The 17,264-nt window shown below is 41.2% G+C and overlaps 1 protein-coding gene across 1 annotated transcript; it reads left to right on the top strand.

The window, feature by feature from the left end:
- The first annotated feature begins 223 nt into the window (after positions 1-223).
- Positions 224-16,933, top strand: hsd17b12b (hydroxysteroid (17-beta) dehydrogenase 12b). The gene is made up of 11 exons (XM_056378635.1): positions 224-555; positions 6,664-6,710; positions 6,963-7,038; positions 7,757-7,864; positions 8,180-8,244; positions 8,851-8,895; positions 9,612-9,646; positions 10,632-10,713; positions 11,424-11,489; positions 12,042-12,191; positions 15,091-16,933. Exons 1-11 carry the CDS (start codon positions 378-380, stop codon positions 15,196-15,198), a joined length of 960 nt encoding a protein of 319 aa, XP_056234610.1. The 5' UTR covers positions 224-377; the 3' UTR covers positions 15,199-16,933.
- The last annotated feature ends 331 nt before the right edge of the window (positions 16,934-17,264 follow it).

The following is a 17,264-nucleotide window of genomic DNA, read 5'->3' on the forward strand; positions in this document are numbered from 1 at the left end:
AGAGCTGGAACAGAAAGTGTTGATAAAAGAATAGATTACAGCTCCGAAAAAATGTTATATTATATATTAATTGTTATTTTTTCTAACTGCAGAGAGGAAAATCTGTGACTGTGGAAGAACACTAGGTGGCAGTAATGCTCTGATTTACTGTAATGTCCTGTCTAGAAACAACACAAAGAAGAAGAAAATGGACCAATCACAGACCGCCGAGCGCCGATGCGGATATCCGGAATCCTTGTCGACGCGTGCATCTGCACTTTGAGCAGCTCCTGGCCACAGTCACTCAGATATCCCACGTCCTGTCGTCAGGTGTCACACACACACACACACACACACACACACACACACACACACACAGAGGAGTGTGTGGTGCAGGAATGTCGTCCAGCGGAGAAGCCGTGTTTCGGGCCGTGGAGACGCCGCTGTTCTGGCTCGGTGCTCTGACCGCGGCCTGGCTGTCTGTGTGCTCCGTGTGTCGGCTGCTGTCCGGGATCAGGGTGTGGGTGCTGGGTAACGGCCGGCTCGTGTCACCCACTACACTGGGAAAGTGGGCAGGTGAGGAACTTGAATAGAGGATGTTAGTACTGATTAAATGTAAGATAACGAAGAGATTATTGTAATTAGTGTCTTTGTTTATGATTAATGAATAGTTTACTAATACATTTCACATCAGTTAGAAGCCATTAACAACAACAACATTGGGTTCATTAGGGAGACCCCTCAAGTCTGCAGTTATGTAATAAAAGATAATGGAGGTCTTCATTTTTAATTAACCATCAGTAGAAGTTAGTCAGTCACCTTTAAATGTTAATAAACCATTATTAAAGGTGTCTGCAGGTGTAAATGTTAATAAGCAGTGTAGAAATAAATATTGACATACATGTCCTGCAGCTTCTATTCTTCCATTATTGATCTATAAAGTATCAGTAGGTTTTTTTAAACTGGTTTTAAACAGCTTTTTAAATGGGCCCATATCAGAAAGTGGTGCAGATATGTGGAGGTGGTTCCTGAGCAAAAAAGAAAAGCATCAACTTGAACCTGAACGTGGAGGAAATAAAGTCACTTTAGTGCTTGTAAAAATGGGAGAAAGTGTCTCGGCCTTGTGGTTGTATCTCTCTCCAGACATAAATGCAAACTGCCAAAACTTAAGGAAAAATAACAGTTTGCAGTTTCAACACATATTTGACTGTTTATGTGTAGTGTCTAATTCCAAAGGAACTCCTTTAATTGCTGAAACAATTAGTCGATTAATTGATCAGTCAGCTGAGGGAAAATTACTTAAGAACTACTTCAATCGCTATCGATAAATTGAGAAAATAATCAGCAGATGAACTGATAATGAAAACGATCATTAGTCACATTTTAAAAGCTCCGCCTGAATCATTTTGTGAAAGAGTTGCTCAACTTATTGATACATATTGATTTTAGTTATTTTTTTAGTTTGCATGATCGTATTAAACAGCTTTTAAACGTAGCTGTTAGCTGTAGCATTTAACTTTAGTATTTAAATTCTATGCCCCAAAAAAGATTTAATGTACCCGGAAATCTTTTTTTTTTTTTCTTTTTCTTTTCTTTTTTTATCAGTCATAGATAACCGGCCATTGAGCAACGAAGGCCGACCAGCCTTGGACCAACCTGCCCGAGGAACTGAGATTAGGAAACACTCTGTATAAATGATTATAATACTTTTCTCCATTAATACTTATTACTTAATTATCTTTGTTGGGTTAGGGTTAGGTTTTATTAGTTCTGTTCTGTACTATATGATGATGATAAGTTTGTAATATATGTATATATAGATATATATCTATATATATATCTCACAGTCAGTCACGTTTTCTTTTACAAAGTCATTTTAATGCTTTATCAACAACTTGTGCAGCTCTGTGCTGTTGCACTGGGTCACAGCTTTCTTGCACAATAGGTTTGCTCTGACTGTTTCATAGTTCACAGTGGTAATTACAAAGCCTCCAGTCTTCTGCTGTTCCCTCAGCACACACTTGTCCCGCCCTGTGGCGTCTCTGTCGCAGCAGCAGCAGCAGCCCACAGTGTGAGTCTGTGGCTCTTTTGACAAGACATAAAGAACAGGCAGTGAATGATCGGCACTTTGTCACTGGGTGTAAACTTCTACTCAGATCCTGTGAGTGGATTATGGCGTCAGGGGGATTATCAAATCAGACTGAATACTGTCCATCTGTCCGGCCTGCTCACTGACTGAACCTTGAAGTTTGATCAGACCGCTGGGATTGATTTAAGTCTGCTGTTCAAGGTTCACATCATAACACAAAAAGAGCTCAAAACCTCTGATACTGTAGTTTAGAAGAAAACAGGCCCAGTGGTTTTGGATACAGCTTCATTAAACTGCAGCCACAAGGTTCAGCGCAGACTGATTGTTAATAGTCTGTTTGGGTGTCATTTGCAGTATATATTTCCCAGTCTTGAATTCTTATGTGTATTTTCACACAACACTTTCTCACTATTTTATCATTTTTTTAAATCAGAGTCTAGATTCTACAGACGAGGATTAGGGCCACATGATTTTTTTTGTTTTTTTTTTTTGTTTTCTAATTCTGACTTTAAAGTCATAATTCCTTCAGCCGTCTAGTTCAGCCTGCGCAGTCACTGTCGCTGTCACAGTCACAGTCACATCAGTCTGCGAGAGAAACCCAAATGTTTTGAGGATGCGAGCCGAAAATTGCCTTTGATCTTTCTGTGTGCAGCCGAAAAAAAAAAAGGACGAGCACCAGACGGGTGTGGGGGGGTTATTTTTGGATTACACATGCAAAATGATTCAGAATATGCAATGAGCCGCAGGAACCTTAGCCCCGGCTGCTACTTTCATTCACAAACTTTGTCTTGCTGAGGTGGACCTGATTGAGAGGACGGCCTGATTATGTAACGGAACTGGAGCCATTCATAAATGAGTCTCACATGAGACGCAGGGTCCTCAGGAATCTGGTTCACACACACACACACACACACACACACACACACACACACATGCCTCTCTCTCATACACACACTCACTTGTGTCTCGCCACCAAAGATATTCACTTTACCATGATATAAAACAGGAGAAAAGCAGCAACTTCTCACATTTATAAAAATGTATTCAGGAAAATTTTTGGCGTTTTTGCTTGGAAAAAGAATTAATTGATTATCAGAATACTTGCTACTGGACTAATCGATTAATGGACTTAACGCTCCAGCTCAGGGTTCAGGCTGCGTCAGAGCACCTGGAACTTTTCTTTAGGTCAGTTAAGTTGAACCTGTCACCAAGGCAACACATTAAATTACAGGTTGTTTATGTATTTTATCCAAATTCGGATTATTTTGCAGATATTGAGATTGCTATATGAGTCACGATTTCAGTTGGAAAAAATATATAAAAATGATGATGATGTGATTTTTCTCAGGTCTTGGAACAAACAAACATTTTCCTTTATGTCTGGAGAGTTTCTTTTTTTAGGCCGGGGCCACAACGCTTCATTTCCAGTATGTTGTGACACATTTTTACCTCCTATCAAAAAAGCTCCTGGATACATGGGTAGTTTAGCACAGTTTATCTAACAATATAAAAGTAGTTTGAACCATACGTACTGTAGATTGCAGTTATTTGATATAGTGCACCTACGTGTCGTGTACCAATACTTTTTTTTTTTGTATGAAGTCTTTTGTTGCAAGTGCGTGCACTGTGACTCCCCTAGAGGAAAGACAGCGCGTGTAGAAGTAGGGCAAGATGTTGGCGTATATTCGTCTCCTGCACTGTACAGTGTTCACCGGTTATTAAAGCAACACTTTGAGGATTATTACGTTTTGTGCTCGGCTGCATGTCGGGAAAGGGGCGACGCAGACCGTCTAAGCCTGAAAACGCAGGAATAAACAGACTTTACAAAACGTCATCATGTGTTTTGTTTAGAGCACAGACAGTGTAAGTTCTGGTCCTTCAGTCCCTTTCAACGATTAAATGATGTCGGCTATCAAATCCAGATGGCGGTGTGTATTAGCGCTATCATCCGAGCACGTAGCCAGTCTAACCTACATTTGCAGAAGACAGCAGTTCCTAAAATAGACCTTGTTTTATTTGAGTGAAGGGAACATGCACTCAGCTGTAAAAGCTTTTTTTTTTCCCCCCTGTTCTGACTGCAAAACAGTTCATTCTTAAAACAACTAAAAATAACCCAGCCTCTGTTCCCCTCATCATTGTGCCTGCAGACTCTCCCTCACTCGCCCCCTCCTCTTTTCTCTGTGCTATTTTTAGTTGCCCCCAGGATCCCCCATGTTTGTGTTTGTCATTTTCTCTGCTCTCTCTCTCCCTCCCTCCCTCCCTCCTCTCTCCCTCCTGTTTGGCTCTGCTGCAGCCCTGGAGGATGCTCGGGCACCTCAGCATCATCTGTACGCAGGAAGATCACATAAAGGGGAGATGGGTACAGCCAACGGTGGAGACAGAGTTGTCAAAATAAGAAAATATTCGCTTAAAATAAACACCATCATTCCTGCGGGGATGTTTGCGTTTGACATTGTGGCAACAGCACGAGCAACATTTCACGAAAATACAGATGAGGAGGTGTGTGATGCTCAGTAATGTTAATCACTCTGTCTGTTCGAGGGTTTTCATTCTTAAATATAAAGTATGTCATGTAATAAAAAGTGTATTTAAGGATTGCATTACTCCAGATCAGGTGTTGGCCACGATGGGACCTGTTCACATTAAAAACTCCGAGCCTGCCTGCAGACCTCTAGCAACTAAAATAATACATGTCAATAGTGATCTAGTCTGAGTTAACTGAGACTGGTCCCAGGTACTAAAGTTTAGAGCTCGCTCTTGATGTTTTGTGCACCTTGTATGTTGTATTTAATGAGTCTAAAAGCCCCGCTAGCAGACCCTAGAGGCCGCGCCGCTCGGTGCATCCAGCCACACTGATGCGGTTCGACCTAACCGATGCACCAGTGCTCCCATCTTAAGTGCACTTCACTCTCACAAGTAGGTCAGAACCACGATGCCCGAAAAGAAACAAGAAAAAAAAAAAAGGAACAAAATCACATAAAAACACAGAGGAATAATTACACGCACAAGCGGAAGAGCAACACATAAGTTGACACAAGGACAAGGTGGATATTGTTCTTTAAGCGGGGACTTTACAGGTTACACCGGGACATATTGTAACGCTCTGCGCCCCCCCCCCCCCCCCCCCCCCCCCCCCCCATCCACTTTTTGTTATATTTAGCCAGAGGTGTGATGAATAGTTGCTTCTGAAAGATGGGAATTGCTAAAAATAGTTCCCCTGCTGCTGCTGCTTTTTGTGCCAGGCAGTTCCAGGGCATCTGTTCGCTCGACTGCCACTGATGACAGAGAGGACCTCACTTTCCCTCCCTCCCTCTCTCCCTCCCTCCCTCGTTTTTTGTCCTCCTTCTTCACCTCAGCTGCTCTCCACGTACCTCATCCGGCAGTTCATCTGTCTACGCTGACGTTCAGCCCTTTACCCTTGAAAGTCCATTTATTTTATTTTTCTGAAGCTTCTCTGTGCTCGGTTTATCATTGCTGTTTTTTTTTTGCGCTGCACTTTCCAGGGATCACTCCTCAACTCTTTGACATCTTTACCACTGGGTTTCTGTGATGGTAATGTTCCTGTAGGTGGCGCTCTTTGTCTATTCCTTTATGGTGGTTTGCACCGTTATGTTGTTTCTGCACTGGTTCGGCGGTGTGAACAATTATTGGTGCTCTGTCTTCGTCTTGATTTCACACCAAGGAAATTAAGAAAAAACAAACAAACATCTGTTTATGAATCTGAAAGGCAAAACATCCCCTTTAAAATATTTTCTTCTTCTGTGCAGATTTTGTAGTAGTTGTTTTTTGTTTTATGTTACCTGCCTAGATACTACAGATGTACAATCCGGCATGTTTACATTGTGTATTTTGTGCTGATGTTCATTAACATGCACTGGCCCTATCAAATAAACAATAAACAAATAAATAAATAAAAATATTTCTTTTAAATAAGCACAAGCTGAGCACTTTTCAGACTACAGTGAGATCTGACACTGCCTGTTTAAAGTGTGAGGTTAAATATAGAAATACATCTACTCCTCCTCTATCTAATAGTGTAAGTGTCCACATACTTTTGTCCAATTCTTGGCCCAAGGCTTGGGAAAGAAAAATCCCTGGAGCCAAGTCCCGAGGCGAGACGAATGCTTATGAACGAGATGCTTTTGTGTCCACATACTTTTGACCATGTAAGAGACGAGTTTTTATTTTATTTATTTCATTGTTTTCCAGTGACAAACACTCAGTATTCAGTGTGTGTGAGGCTGTAGCCCGTACACATTAATATGAGGATGCGATTGGGCGGCAACATTAATTTTCTCTGTGCTCCTTTTTTCATCTAATTTATATTCCTTTCTCACGCTGTGGATCCACCCTGATGAATGTAGAAGTACAAAGATATACAAGGGCAACGAGTTTTTATGAAGCAGCCAAACGAGCCCCAGTTTTATATTCACGGAAATAATCTATCCATTCTTCCTCTATGTGAATTTATCAGTGAATATGGAGAGGTGTATGTCGCCTTTTTGAATTCTCAGTGTTTTAACATTTGATTCTGAACAGCACAAACTTTGATCCTGCTAATCCAGTTTCTGTCTGTCCCTGTTTTCGCCCTGTAGTTGTGACAGGAGCCACAGATGGGATCGGGAAAGCTTACGCGGAGGAGGTAAGATTCCCCGGGACTCATAGGAGGGAGGCGGGAAGTATTTCTGTCTCTGTTCCTGTCAAACACTTTTGATTTTTAACTAACACACCTGCCTCATTAATGACTTTCTGAGCACAAGATGATTTCAGACCAATTACAGTTTGATCATCGCTGCGGGGCAGAACGAGCGACTTGTGTTGTTGCGCTGCCTCTGTCGCCTTTTTATTGACACATTTTTTTTTTTTTGTGTGTGTGTGTGTGTGTTTGTATCAGCTCGCCCGCAGAGGCTTTGCAATCGTGCTGATCAGCCGCTCTCAGGAGAAGCTGGACGACGTTTCCAAGGCGATCGGTGAGTTGTATGTTTTTAGTTGTTGTTTGTCTGAAACATGCAGTGTAAGTGCAGACAGAAACGTCACCAGACGGCGAAGAATGAACGGAAAGTGAAGATTCTCGAGGATGAGTTTCGTATAAATCACTGTGAAATACGGGCACGTAGCTCGATATTACTCTGTTTAATCCATCAGTCGAACTAATCCCACATCTCACAGTCAGGGGAAATCAGCAGTACCTGTGGTCCAGAGGCACCAGACTAATATAGCTCATGTGTTAAGTATGACAGCTGCTGATCCGTGCAGCCACGAAGCCTCATTCGCCCCGAACCTGAAATGTTGCATCCGTGTTGCACCGTGTGGCTAAAAATGACAAACGACCAAATGATGTTGCATTGAGTTGTGTGTTTGTGTGTTTTGCTGAAGTGAGCCCTCGTCGAATGGAGATTCGGCGGGACCCTCGTGCTTTTCGGCTGTGAGGCAGTGAAGCCTCCTGCTGGAGCTGAAAGTGAATCTGCCCAATTAAATGAAAGCTTTATGTTAAGGGAGGGATATCCTCATTGATGGTGAAGGATCATTTCAGGGTTTAATCATTTTTCTCTCCCCCCTCTCTCTCCCTGAGCTCATTCATAAATGTGAGAACTGGTTTCTGGTACCTTCTTTTTTTTTTTTTTTTTTATAACTTCTCATCTGTTTACTAAATTAAAATGTTTTTTTTTTGCATATCTGCGCCCTCAGCAAGCAAATGTGGCGTGGAGACCAAGACGATCGCCGCAGACTTCAGCGCTGTAGATATCTACTCCAGGATTGAAGACGGACTTGCAGGGCTGGAGGTTGGAGTGTTGGGTAAGACAGCAGCAGCAGCTGCATAAAATTTAATGAAGCTGCTCATATGAAATGGGAAATTCAATTTAAACCAAGGCATATAGGCATCAGGAAATACTATATAATACTCTGTGATAAATGTAAGTTTGTCATGTCATCATAAAGGTTAATTTATCCTGGCTTCTTCAGCCCTTTGCTGCCCTCCGTAGATTGGAGAGAGGAACAACACTCTGAATTCCACATCTACCGAAACGTTATCCTCTTTCCCATCCGTCAGTTCGTCTCATGATGTTGGATTCAGAAAGTCACAGTGCTGTTGTTATTCTCTTTTAACAGTGAACAATGTTGGAGTATCCTACTCTTACCCTGAGTTCTTCCTCAATGTCCCCAACCTCGACACTGTGAGTTAAAGGTTTATTATATTCTGTCTTTCCTGAATGTATGAATAATTATATCAAACAGGCTTTCTGTCTTTCACACACTTCTTACTTCAGATCAGTTTTCTGCCTCATAAGCTGAGTGGACAGGTTGGCCGTCATGTGCAGCTTCAGACTTAATGAAACTGCACAGAGGTGGCCAGCTGGATGAGACCTGATCAAATGTCGTCTCCTGTTTTTAACAAGTAACACTGTGATTTATCTTTGCTTTTCTAAAGTCAGCCTGTGTTATTTCTGCTTTGTGCAACAATGGCACAAGTAGAGGAGAGGCATCAAACTTTATGACAAAAGCAAAATAAAAAAAACAACAAACAGCCATGCTAAAATGTGCTAACAGTAGCTAACGTTAGCCACTTTACGCTACTGGTCATACCAGACCAAGGGAGGCTGTAGCAGCAGAAGCCCTGAGTGTGGGGAGCGTTTGTGCCGTTTCCACCATCGAGAGCTTCAACAAACCGCAGTATAACATCTGTAAAGAATAACCTGCGTGTCTGATCGACAATATGTAGAAGTGAAAGTACAAACACACTGACCAAAGCTGCGGTAACGCTCCTGTTCTTCTTGTTTCAGTTCATCGACACGATGGTCAACATTAACATCACATCAGTGTGCCAGGTGAGTGTTAGTGTTTTAAGACGTTGATGTAACGAGGCTTTTTCTGACTGAGTCACTAGAACATCATTCATTCTCATTTTAAGGTCAAAGAGAAAACACAAGTTGATATTTAAGAGGAGACGTTCAAAAGAATAAAAAACTAATTACTAAGTGCAGAGATTATCTTAAATAAATGGTTCAGGCACAACATGGACTCTGTAGACTTGTAAATGTTGGACGTGTCACTGTGACGTCTGGGCTGCCTTTGAATAATGTTTGTCCAAGTTTTCGATCCTCTGTCAGTTAGACACACACACACACTCACACACACACACACACACACACACACACACACACACACACACACACACACACACACATACATACACACTCTCTCTTTGACATAAATCGCAGTAAGTAACTTCCATCCCTCTTCTCCATATTCGTCAGTTCCCAGTCCAATATTTCTTTAAACTGCTCCCTCTGCTATCATTATCATTTCCTTTTCTCTTTGTCTTCCTTCCCCGACCACCTCTTCACACATGATCCACACACTCACATTTACACATGTGGATGCACTCCTCCACACACTTACCGACCAAACCCACACACACACACACACACACACACACACACACACACACACACACACACACACACACACACACACACACACGAATGACTTTCACTCTGTTTCTCACACTCATCACCTTCTGTCTCTCTCCACTGTTTTCCAGATGACGCGTCTTGTTCTACCTGGAATGGTGGAGAGGTAAGTTCAAGTTAATGCGTTACTGACTCCTGTGAATCTTTACTAACTGACACCAACACATCGGAGTGGATCGATGAATGTTTATCTGCTTTGAATGAAACGGTGACATGACAGGAAGTCGTGTTGTCTAAGATGAATGATTGATTTTGCAAGTTCTACATTTTGGGAACTTTTTGTTCTTGTTGTCGTTCTCCCTGGAGTTGGATGTGAAGATCGGTGCTGACTCGGTGGGGAGCCCAAGCTTTTTGCACATGCTCCAAATGCTGTTTAATTTTTATTATTTTTATTTTTAAGTTCATAAAAATAAAACTTAACTGATCGTTAATATTGAATGTTTGAAGAAAGGCCATTTTCGAATCTTTCCTTGCTGCAGGGTTTGTATTTAGTTCTTTGACAAAAAAATGAATATTGTGTTTTGGAGTTAAAACCATATCAACCGAAACATCTGCTGATTGTAAAAAGAACTGACCAGTTTAATTTAATCAAACTTATCAAACTTATTTCTTTTTTTTTTTACCATCTTTCATTCTAATGTGATGGATTGTAAATGTGTTGAAGCGTTACATCCAGTTTATACAATTGTCTGATAAATTCAGACTATGGGAAAATCAGGTTTAACTTAATGAACCCTTGACTTCTCAGAAATATCGTCCACCTGTTGTTTGGATGGAATATCGTACGAAGGCGCCACATGCTGGAACAAGAATATCATCAGATAGTAAATACTTGGGTTATTGATGTTACTCTGTGTTTGATCTTATCAACATCTACCAGCTTTTCTTTGATCTACAACGAGAGCAGTTTCGGCTCAGCTGGCGAGCACACACGGCACCGTGTCCTCTGATCATCCTGCCATTGATTTCAGGGTGAAGTGTTTGTTTGCACTTCTCTCTCTTTCCCTCTTCGTTCGTGCTCTCTGCTTCTTCTGCTGCTTCTTCTTCTTTTTAGCCTAAAAGAGCGTTTGCTTATATTCCTGTGTTTCCAGGAAGAAGGGGGCCATCCTCAACATCTCGTCCGCCAGCGGGATGTACCCCGTCCCTCTGCTCACCGTCTACTCTGCCTCCAAGGTAATTGCCATACACTGTTCATGACCTTTTTCCTCCAGTGTTAACTGAAGTGTTATCCGTAGACGCATCTCGGCGTCATAAACGCTTTACATCTCGCCATACGCCGCCATCCACGAGGAGAAATCCGCCTTTTGTTCTCAGGTAATGAATTATTCTGTGTAATCCACCAACAGACTTTTGAGGAAAAACACGACGACCGATGTTGGTACACGCCAGTTCAACATTTATTTAGATGCAGGGAAAAAGTGAAGGATCGTCTTTCTCTATATTTGCTGTTTTAATTGTTGAATATAAACAAGTCGGCGACTGACTCAGGTCCCGAGGTGGTGTACCAATTAAAAATGTTTATGAGAGCATGTGGCGTCATAATGTTTTATAAGCGTCTCGTGTGTGTTTGTTAGCTTAAAAACCAGCCTGCTGTTCACAGTTTCAGCTGATTAATTTGCTCGTGTTTTCATACTGGGTCATGTTTATCTACTAAATCCCACTTTCTGCAGTGCAAGTTTAAAAGTGCATCTAAAATACATCCAGGTTGAATCTTTAGTTCAGTGCTTAATTTAATGATCACCTCAGTTCATTACAGCTGTCAGTGCATTGCACATATTTCCTCTTTGCTAGTTTTTGCAGTTTTTTTTCCTATTGCGATACGTTCGGATGAGAACCGAAGTCTCGTGGCTTTCTGGTGTTTGACCCGACTTTGTCTTGTGCAGGCGTTTGTGGACTTCTTCTCACGAGGACTCCAGGCTGAGTACAAGAGCAAAGGCATCATCATCCAGGTAAATCACATGGTTTTAACAAAGTCTGGTTGTTCACAGCTGCAGTCAAAAAACGCAGTTTGAAGGAAAACTCCTTCAGGTTACTTCGGGGCTCCCAGAAGCAGCTTTTGGTTTTTCTGCTGCTCACCTGTGGAACAAGCTTCCTGAACACCTGAAACTTGTCACCGCTTCACTATTTGCTGCACCTTAACAATAAATTACAGACGTATCTTCTGTAATCTTGTGCCATATTTGCATTTGCTTGTTTTTACCTGATTTTATGCAATCTTGATATAACTTATTTACATATAATTTATTTATTCAGATTAGTTTTTCTTGTTTTTAAATGTCATTTTAATGTCATTGTTATTGTGTTTCCTGTCTCTGTAAAGCCCTCGGAATCGCCTTGTGTCTGAATGGTGCTATATAAATAAACTTGCCTTGCCTTTTGTAGGCTTAAGAAAAATAAACAATGTCTCAACACTGTGTTGACGTGAAACCAGACACGTTTATGTAACCTGTGTGTGTGTGTGTCTGTGTGTGTGTGTGTGTGTGTTTCTTCCTTTTTTCCAGAGCGTCCTGCCATTTTTCGTTGCAACCAAACTGAGTAAAATCCGACGGGCTACGCTGGACAAGCCCAGTCCGGAGCGTTACGTGGCAGCTGAGCTCAACACTGTGGGGCTACAGACCCAGACCAACGGCTACCTGCCCCACGCCATTATGGTAAGTCTGGGTGTGTTCTGCTGGGAGCGAACAAATAAAGACACACAGTACATATAACTTTTTTCCCCCAAACTCATTCAGATTTATTGGCGTCATTTTGATTAATGACAAAAACTGTTTCTGCCTAGTTTAATACTTTAATATTAAATTACCTGCCTCCTCATTGATTTCCAAATATTCACCCGTCACAATCTATTTTACACTTCAAAAGTCGAACAGTGTCTCTGTAGAAGAAGGTGAAACACACTTCCAGCTGCTGAAAAGACGATTCCTTTGTACTACAAAAAGAAACCTCGTTGTATCTCTATGTGTTCACGCTCTTTATTTAATGTCTGGCTATTGTTAACAATGTTTTTCTGCAGGCCGGTTGTTCCTCTGCATGTCCCTGTCCGTTACATAATGAGCCCGAATACTTGAAATGCACTTCAAGAATTTAGCAATCTGAATGGCGGCGTAAAGGAGGGGGGGGGATGCACAGCTGAAGCACAGCTGGAGCACGCGAGAGCGACACCATTCAAACACAATGGGGAAAATTGACACGCAGGTAGTCGAGTTCTGTCATGGCGACAGCAGCGAAAGCTCATCAGGCTGCCATTTCACTTTATATTTAAAAAAAGCAGCTCGTCTCCATTCGCTGAATTAATGTTGTGTCAACAGTTGCTAAAGCATCTGTCAAAAGGTAAACATCCTCTGAAATAATGGAGTGGGACGCTTCGCTACCTTGCTGTATTGTCTGCATCCCGACACTGTAATTACTCTGAGGAGACACGAGCATCAGAAATGAGACAGAAACAACAAAAGTAGTTCATTTTTATTTTTTTTTTTATGAGGCGCCTTTATTTTAGCAGAGGTCACAGAGCAAGAGCCATTTTCTCCTCCCACTTCCTCCATGTTGGTGTTGTTGTTGGGTGTTGTTGAACTGTGTGATCTGAATATCAATGATTGTGTTTATTGATATACATTACAACAACCACACCATCCATTACAGTGCATGTGGTCAATAAATCATATTCAGCATGGAAAAAAAATCCTGTGCAGATAATGTAAACCTTTCCTGGCATCAGCCCCTGTATTTCACCAAAACACAAGCCGCAGACATGTAGCTGTGATTATCTGATAATCCCCTCAACTGTGCAGCCACAGCTCTGTCCATTTTCCAGTAATAATCCACAGTTCACCAGTTCCTGATTTAGACTGCTGTGAAGCTGCAATCTGCAGCCTTCTGCATATTCACAAACAACTATATATGTCCTGTCATCATTGCTCTAATTCATCTGTTTATGCATTTCCTTTTGTTGCACAATTAAAATGTCAAAGCCATAGAGTTAAATAATACAACTAAATGGATGTGGAAGTTACATAACAAACTTTTCCAAATTAAAATGTCTAAAAAATAACTACACCTTTGATATATATGTTTTTAAATTAACCCAAGTAGTTGATTTTAATCAGTCCGTGTCATTTGGTCGCCTCTCAGTGACATCACATCCTCTATGCGCCCTGTGTCAGTGTTGTAGTTTCCTGCCCGAACCCTCAAAATCGACTTCTATCTAGTTTTAAGCCACATACATTTTTTTACACCTTGGTTGTTTTCAACTCTATATTTTAACCAGATGAAGGATTTTGGTCTTCAGACGTCCGAGAACAAAGCTTAGGAAATGTTTGACAGCTCAGCTCTGAGACGACCTGTGAATCACTGATTTTCACTGTGAACCTGCTTTATTCAGTGTTTCTACTTGTTTTAATCCCCTGTTCCGTTCGTTAAGGAGAGGAGGACACCTCTGCAGATAATTCGGCTGCCGGTTAAAACCTCCTGAATGTCTGGTTCATAAGTTATCAAAGAAACATCTAAACAAAGGTTAGCAGCGGTCTCAGCTCCCAACTCGGCCCTGACGTCTCGTGTCGGCGAAACTCTGACTTTAAATGTGACAAACTTCTTTTTACTGGTTATAATCACCAGGTCTGTTTGAGTTGGAGAGGACGACGCCTCTGCAGATAATTTGGCTGCTGGTAAAAACCTCCCGAACCACTGACACTGAAGGAATTCAAATTAAGTCAGTAGCGTCTCAGCTGTGATGTGACTGACCAATCAAGTAGTGAAACGTTGTGTGAGCTGATGAAGTTAAGCTGGACATGATGTGTGTGAGAAACAACGAACATTTCTCAGTAGCAGACTTTGTCTCTAACAACAGTGAATGTGCTTTTTAAGTCTTCCTCCACGCATCATTTAAATTCACGGTCCATTATTATGTCCAACTTTGTTTTAATGATATATCAATTTAGAATACTAACACATTTTTAGCTTTTAAAGAAAATCAGCATGACAAATTGAAAGAGTAGAATTAAGAGGAAATCTATTGGTAATGAATTGAATAATAAGTCGATGGAAGAACCATTTATGATGCTTCATAAAACTGCTCCTTACTTAAGAAGAGGATTAAAAACAGTGGGGGGGGGGGGTTCCTCAGAACAAAATCAACAGTTTCAACTGCCACACTGTTGTCTGCGAAGCTGGAGTTAATTTACGTGACAGTTAAAGCAGAAAAGAGTTTATCGCTGTAATTTGAGCTGCCTGCTAAGGCACAGTACATAAAAAATAGATTCAAGTTAGGTGAATTTATTCAGGGAGATGAGTTCACCTTATCTTAAAAGTGACGACTAGAAACAGTGAGAAAAGATTTAAAAATGCTGAAATAGAAAATGTCAGTTTTATGATCTATATTCAAAAAGTGTAGAGACTCGCACACAATCTGAGGAGAGTGTACAACAATTGTCCGAATTCTCTTTTGCACAAACTTGCCCGCCGCAGTTTTTGCTCCTGTGGGTTGGAAATTAATAATGAATGCTCATCTGTTATTTGTAAATGCCACCAGCTGACCATGTAATTCCCCCTCTGCAGGGCTGGGTGACTACAGCTCTGCTCCCTGCCAAGATCCTCAACAGCTACATGATGGGGATGGGTTTGTCCCAGCGCGCTCGTTACCTGAAGAAACAGAAGCAGGGATAGATCGGCTGGGGAGCGGCAGCAGCAGACACCATCATCATTATGGACCAAGAAGAGAAAACGTGACACTTTCTGACTAAACACCCCCCCATCTCTCCGATCCTCCTACTCATAGATGATCTGAAGCGGTGACTGGCCACAGTTGCCGTAACACGTATCCAAAACAATAGTGTGAAAAATATTGGACGAAAGTGTTTCTATTTATTGAGTGATCAGCTTTAATGAGCGGAACATTAACAAGGAAACAAGCTAATCGTCTGTCTGCAAACTGTGATTGAGAACTAAAGCCCAACAGGAGAAGGGAAGGATGCAGGAAACGTGGATGTGTGTGAGGTTGGAGGTGTCTGTATGTGTGTGTCTGTGTGTGTGTTTGAGCCTCCTGTGAGTATGTGGACTAGCTTAAAGCTAATTAGTACAACACTGAGGGACAGTACTTACTTACTGTTAACATTTTCTAAAGCACTTAAACAATTTAAAAGGCTGATGCGGTTTTTTTTGTGATATTAATCGCATCCTTAATTCTTCATTCTTATTTTTTCATTTCATAACATCAGTTTCAAAGTAGAGAAGGGACTGCTTGTATAATTGAACCAAACTATATTTCAACTGTTGAGAAAATTTAGAGGGGGCACTGTAGATGAATAGCCAGCGGGGAGAGAGAAGCTGTGTGTAATATAGAATATTAAAATTTGTGTTTTGTTTACATACTAAACTGATTTTCAAATTAATGCTTACAACTGGCGTTACTGTCTGACATTCTTTCAGACTACGTTTGATCTGTTTTACTAAAATGTTAAAGGTTCATATTCTCCTCTTCTCCCGTGTTGATCCATAAGAAGATATAAATTGCGGTTTTAAAAACTAAAAGCCATCTCAGTGTTGTTTTACATCTCCTCTCTCAGGCTTCTCTCTGGAGCTCTTACAACAGGTCGGTGAGCCAATCAGAAGAGAGGAGGCTCTGAGCCTCTCCTCTGATTGGCTGACTGTTTTCTGAGTGATCCAATAAAAATACAGCAGATTTCAGGTAAAAACACTCAGAGAAACCAAATCCTACAAAGGTTGGATGGTGGGTCCAGGTGGGCGGGGCTTGGTTGACTGCTTTGTTGTGACATCACAAAGTTACAGGAAGTCCTGACGGCTGGTTTTAAGGCTCAGTTTCTGAATACAGGCTGTGTGCATTTCTCTGTGGACTGAGGCTTTGATACTTTCACAGTATTAATATAGAAGCTAGACCTGATCTATAATCACACTACACATGGACAGAGACCTTTAGACTGGATGGAGCTTTAAAACTAAACCACATCTACAGATGAAACAAAACCAATGAGATAATGTAAAACCTCTGATACATGACTTTGACTTCCTCTTCTGAAAAAACTCCCATGTATGTTGAGTTTGTGTGTCCGCACAGTCTGTCAGTCCGTAGTTGTCTCATATTTCACTTGTCTTGGCTCAGATATCAGCTTTAACTTATGCTGTGTTAATCCCAATGGAGATAAAACTTGTACTTAACATTTCACTCATACTGACTGTGTAGTTGCAGCCGCTTGGGACCAAATTCAGTTGTAAGGCTAGAGCTTCTCTCAAGGGCAGTGGCATTAGGCACATTCCTAATACCTGGGAGTCATGTGGAAAGCAGAGCAAACCAGAACACCTGGATGTTATTATTATGTCCCGACTCTGGAAAACTATCTTGTATTTGTCCTTCCAGCCTACAATAAATATGCTTTTCAAATAACGTAACCTGGTCATCCGTTTGTCCTGACTTCTTATGCTATCTTGTCACTATTGTTTCGGGCCATATTTTAGTCTACACTAAGGTCTGATAAGAGAACAGTACTGGTTTTAATTTCTTATTTGGGTTTGTAATTGGATAAAATATGACTGAGCTCAGAGTTAAAATCATGTAAAAACTGTATAGTGTGTAAATCTTGGTGTCAAATAGCATCTCTTGTCATATATTATCACAATAAAAAAAACTCCACAAACTCTTCGGTGTAATAAAACTCCCTCCCATACCCATATTTTATGTTACATCCTTTTACAACCTACCCATCAGCTCACATAAC

The sequence above is a fragment of the Seriola aureovittata genome, chromosome 1 (genome assembly GCF_021018895.1).
Source record: "Seriola aureovittata isolate HTS-2021-v1 ecotype China chromosome 1, ASM2101889v1, whole genome shotgun sequence".
NCBI lineage: Eukaryota > Metazoa > Chordata > Actinopteri > Carangiformes > Carangidae > Seriola > Seriola aureovittata.

Bases quoted from the DNA above. Each gene is read 5' to 3' on its own strand.
- hsd17b12b (XM_056378635.1), top strand. From the start codon at position 378: ATGTCGTCCAGCGGAGAAGCCGTGTTTCGGGCCGTGGAGACGCCGCTG. The intron at 556-6,663 runs GTGAGGAACTTG...TTCGCCCTGTAG, and splicing joins TACACTGGGAAAGTGGGCAG to TTGTGACAGGAGCCACAGAT. The intron at 7,039-7,756 runs GTGAGTTGTATG...CTGCGCCCTCAG, and splicing joins CGACGTTTCCAAGGCGATCG to CAAGCAAATGTGGCGTGGAG.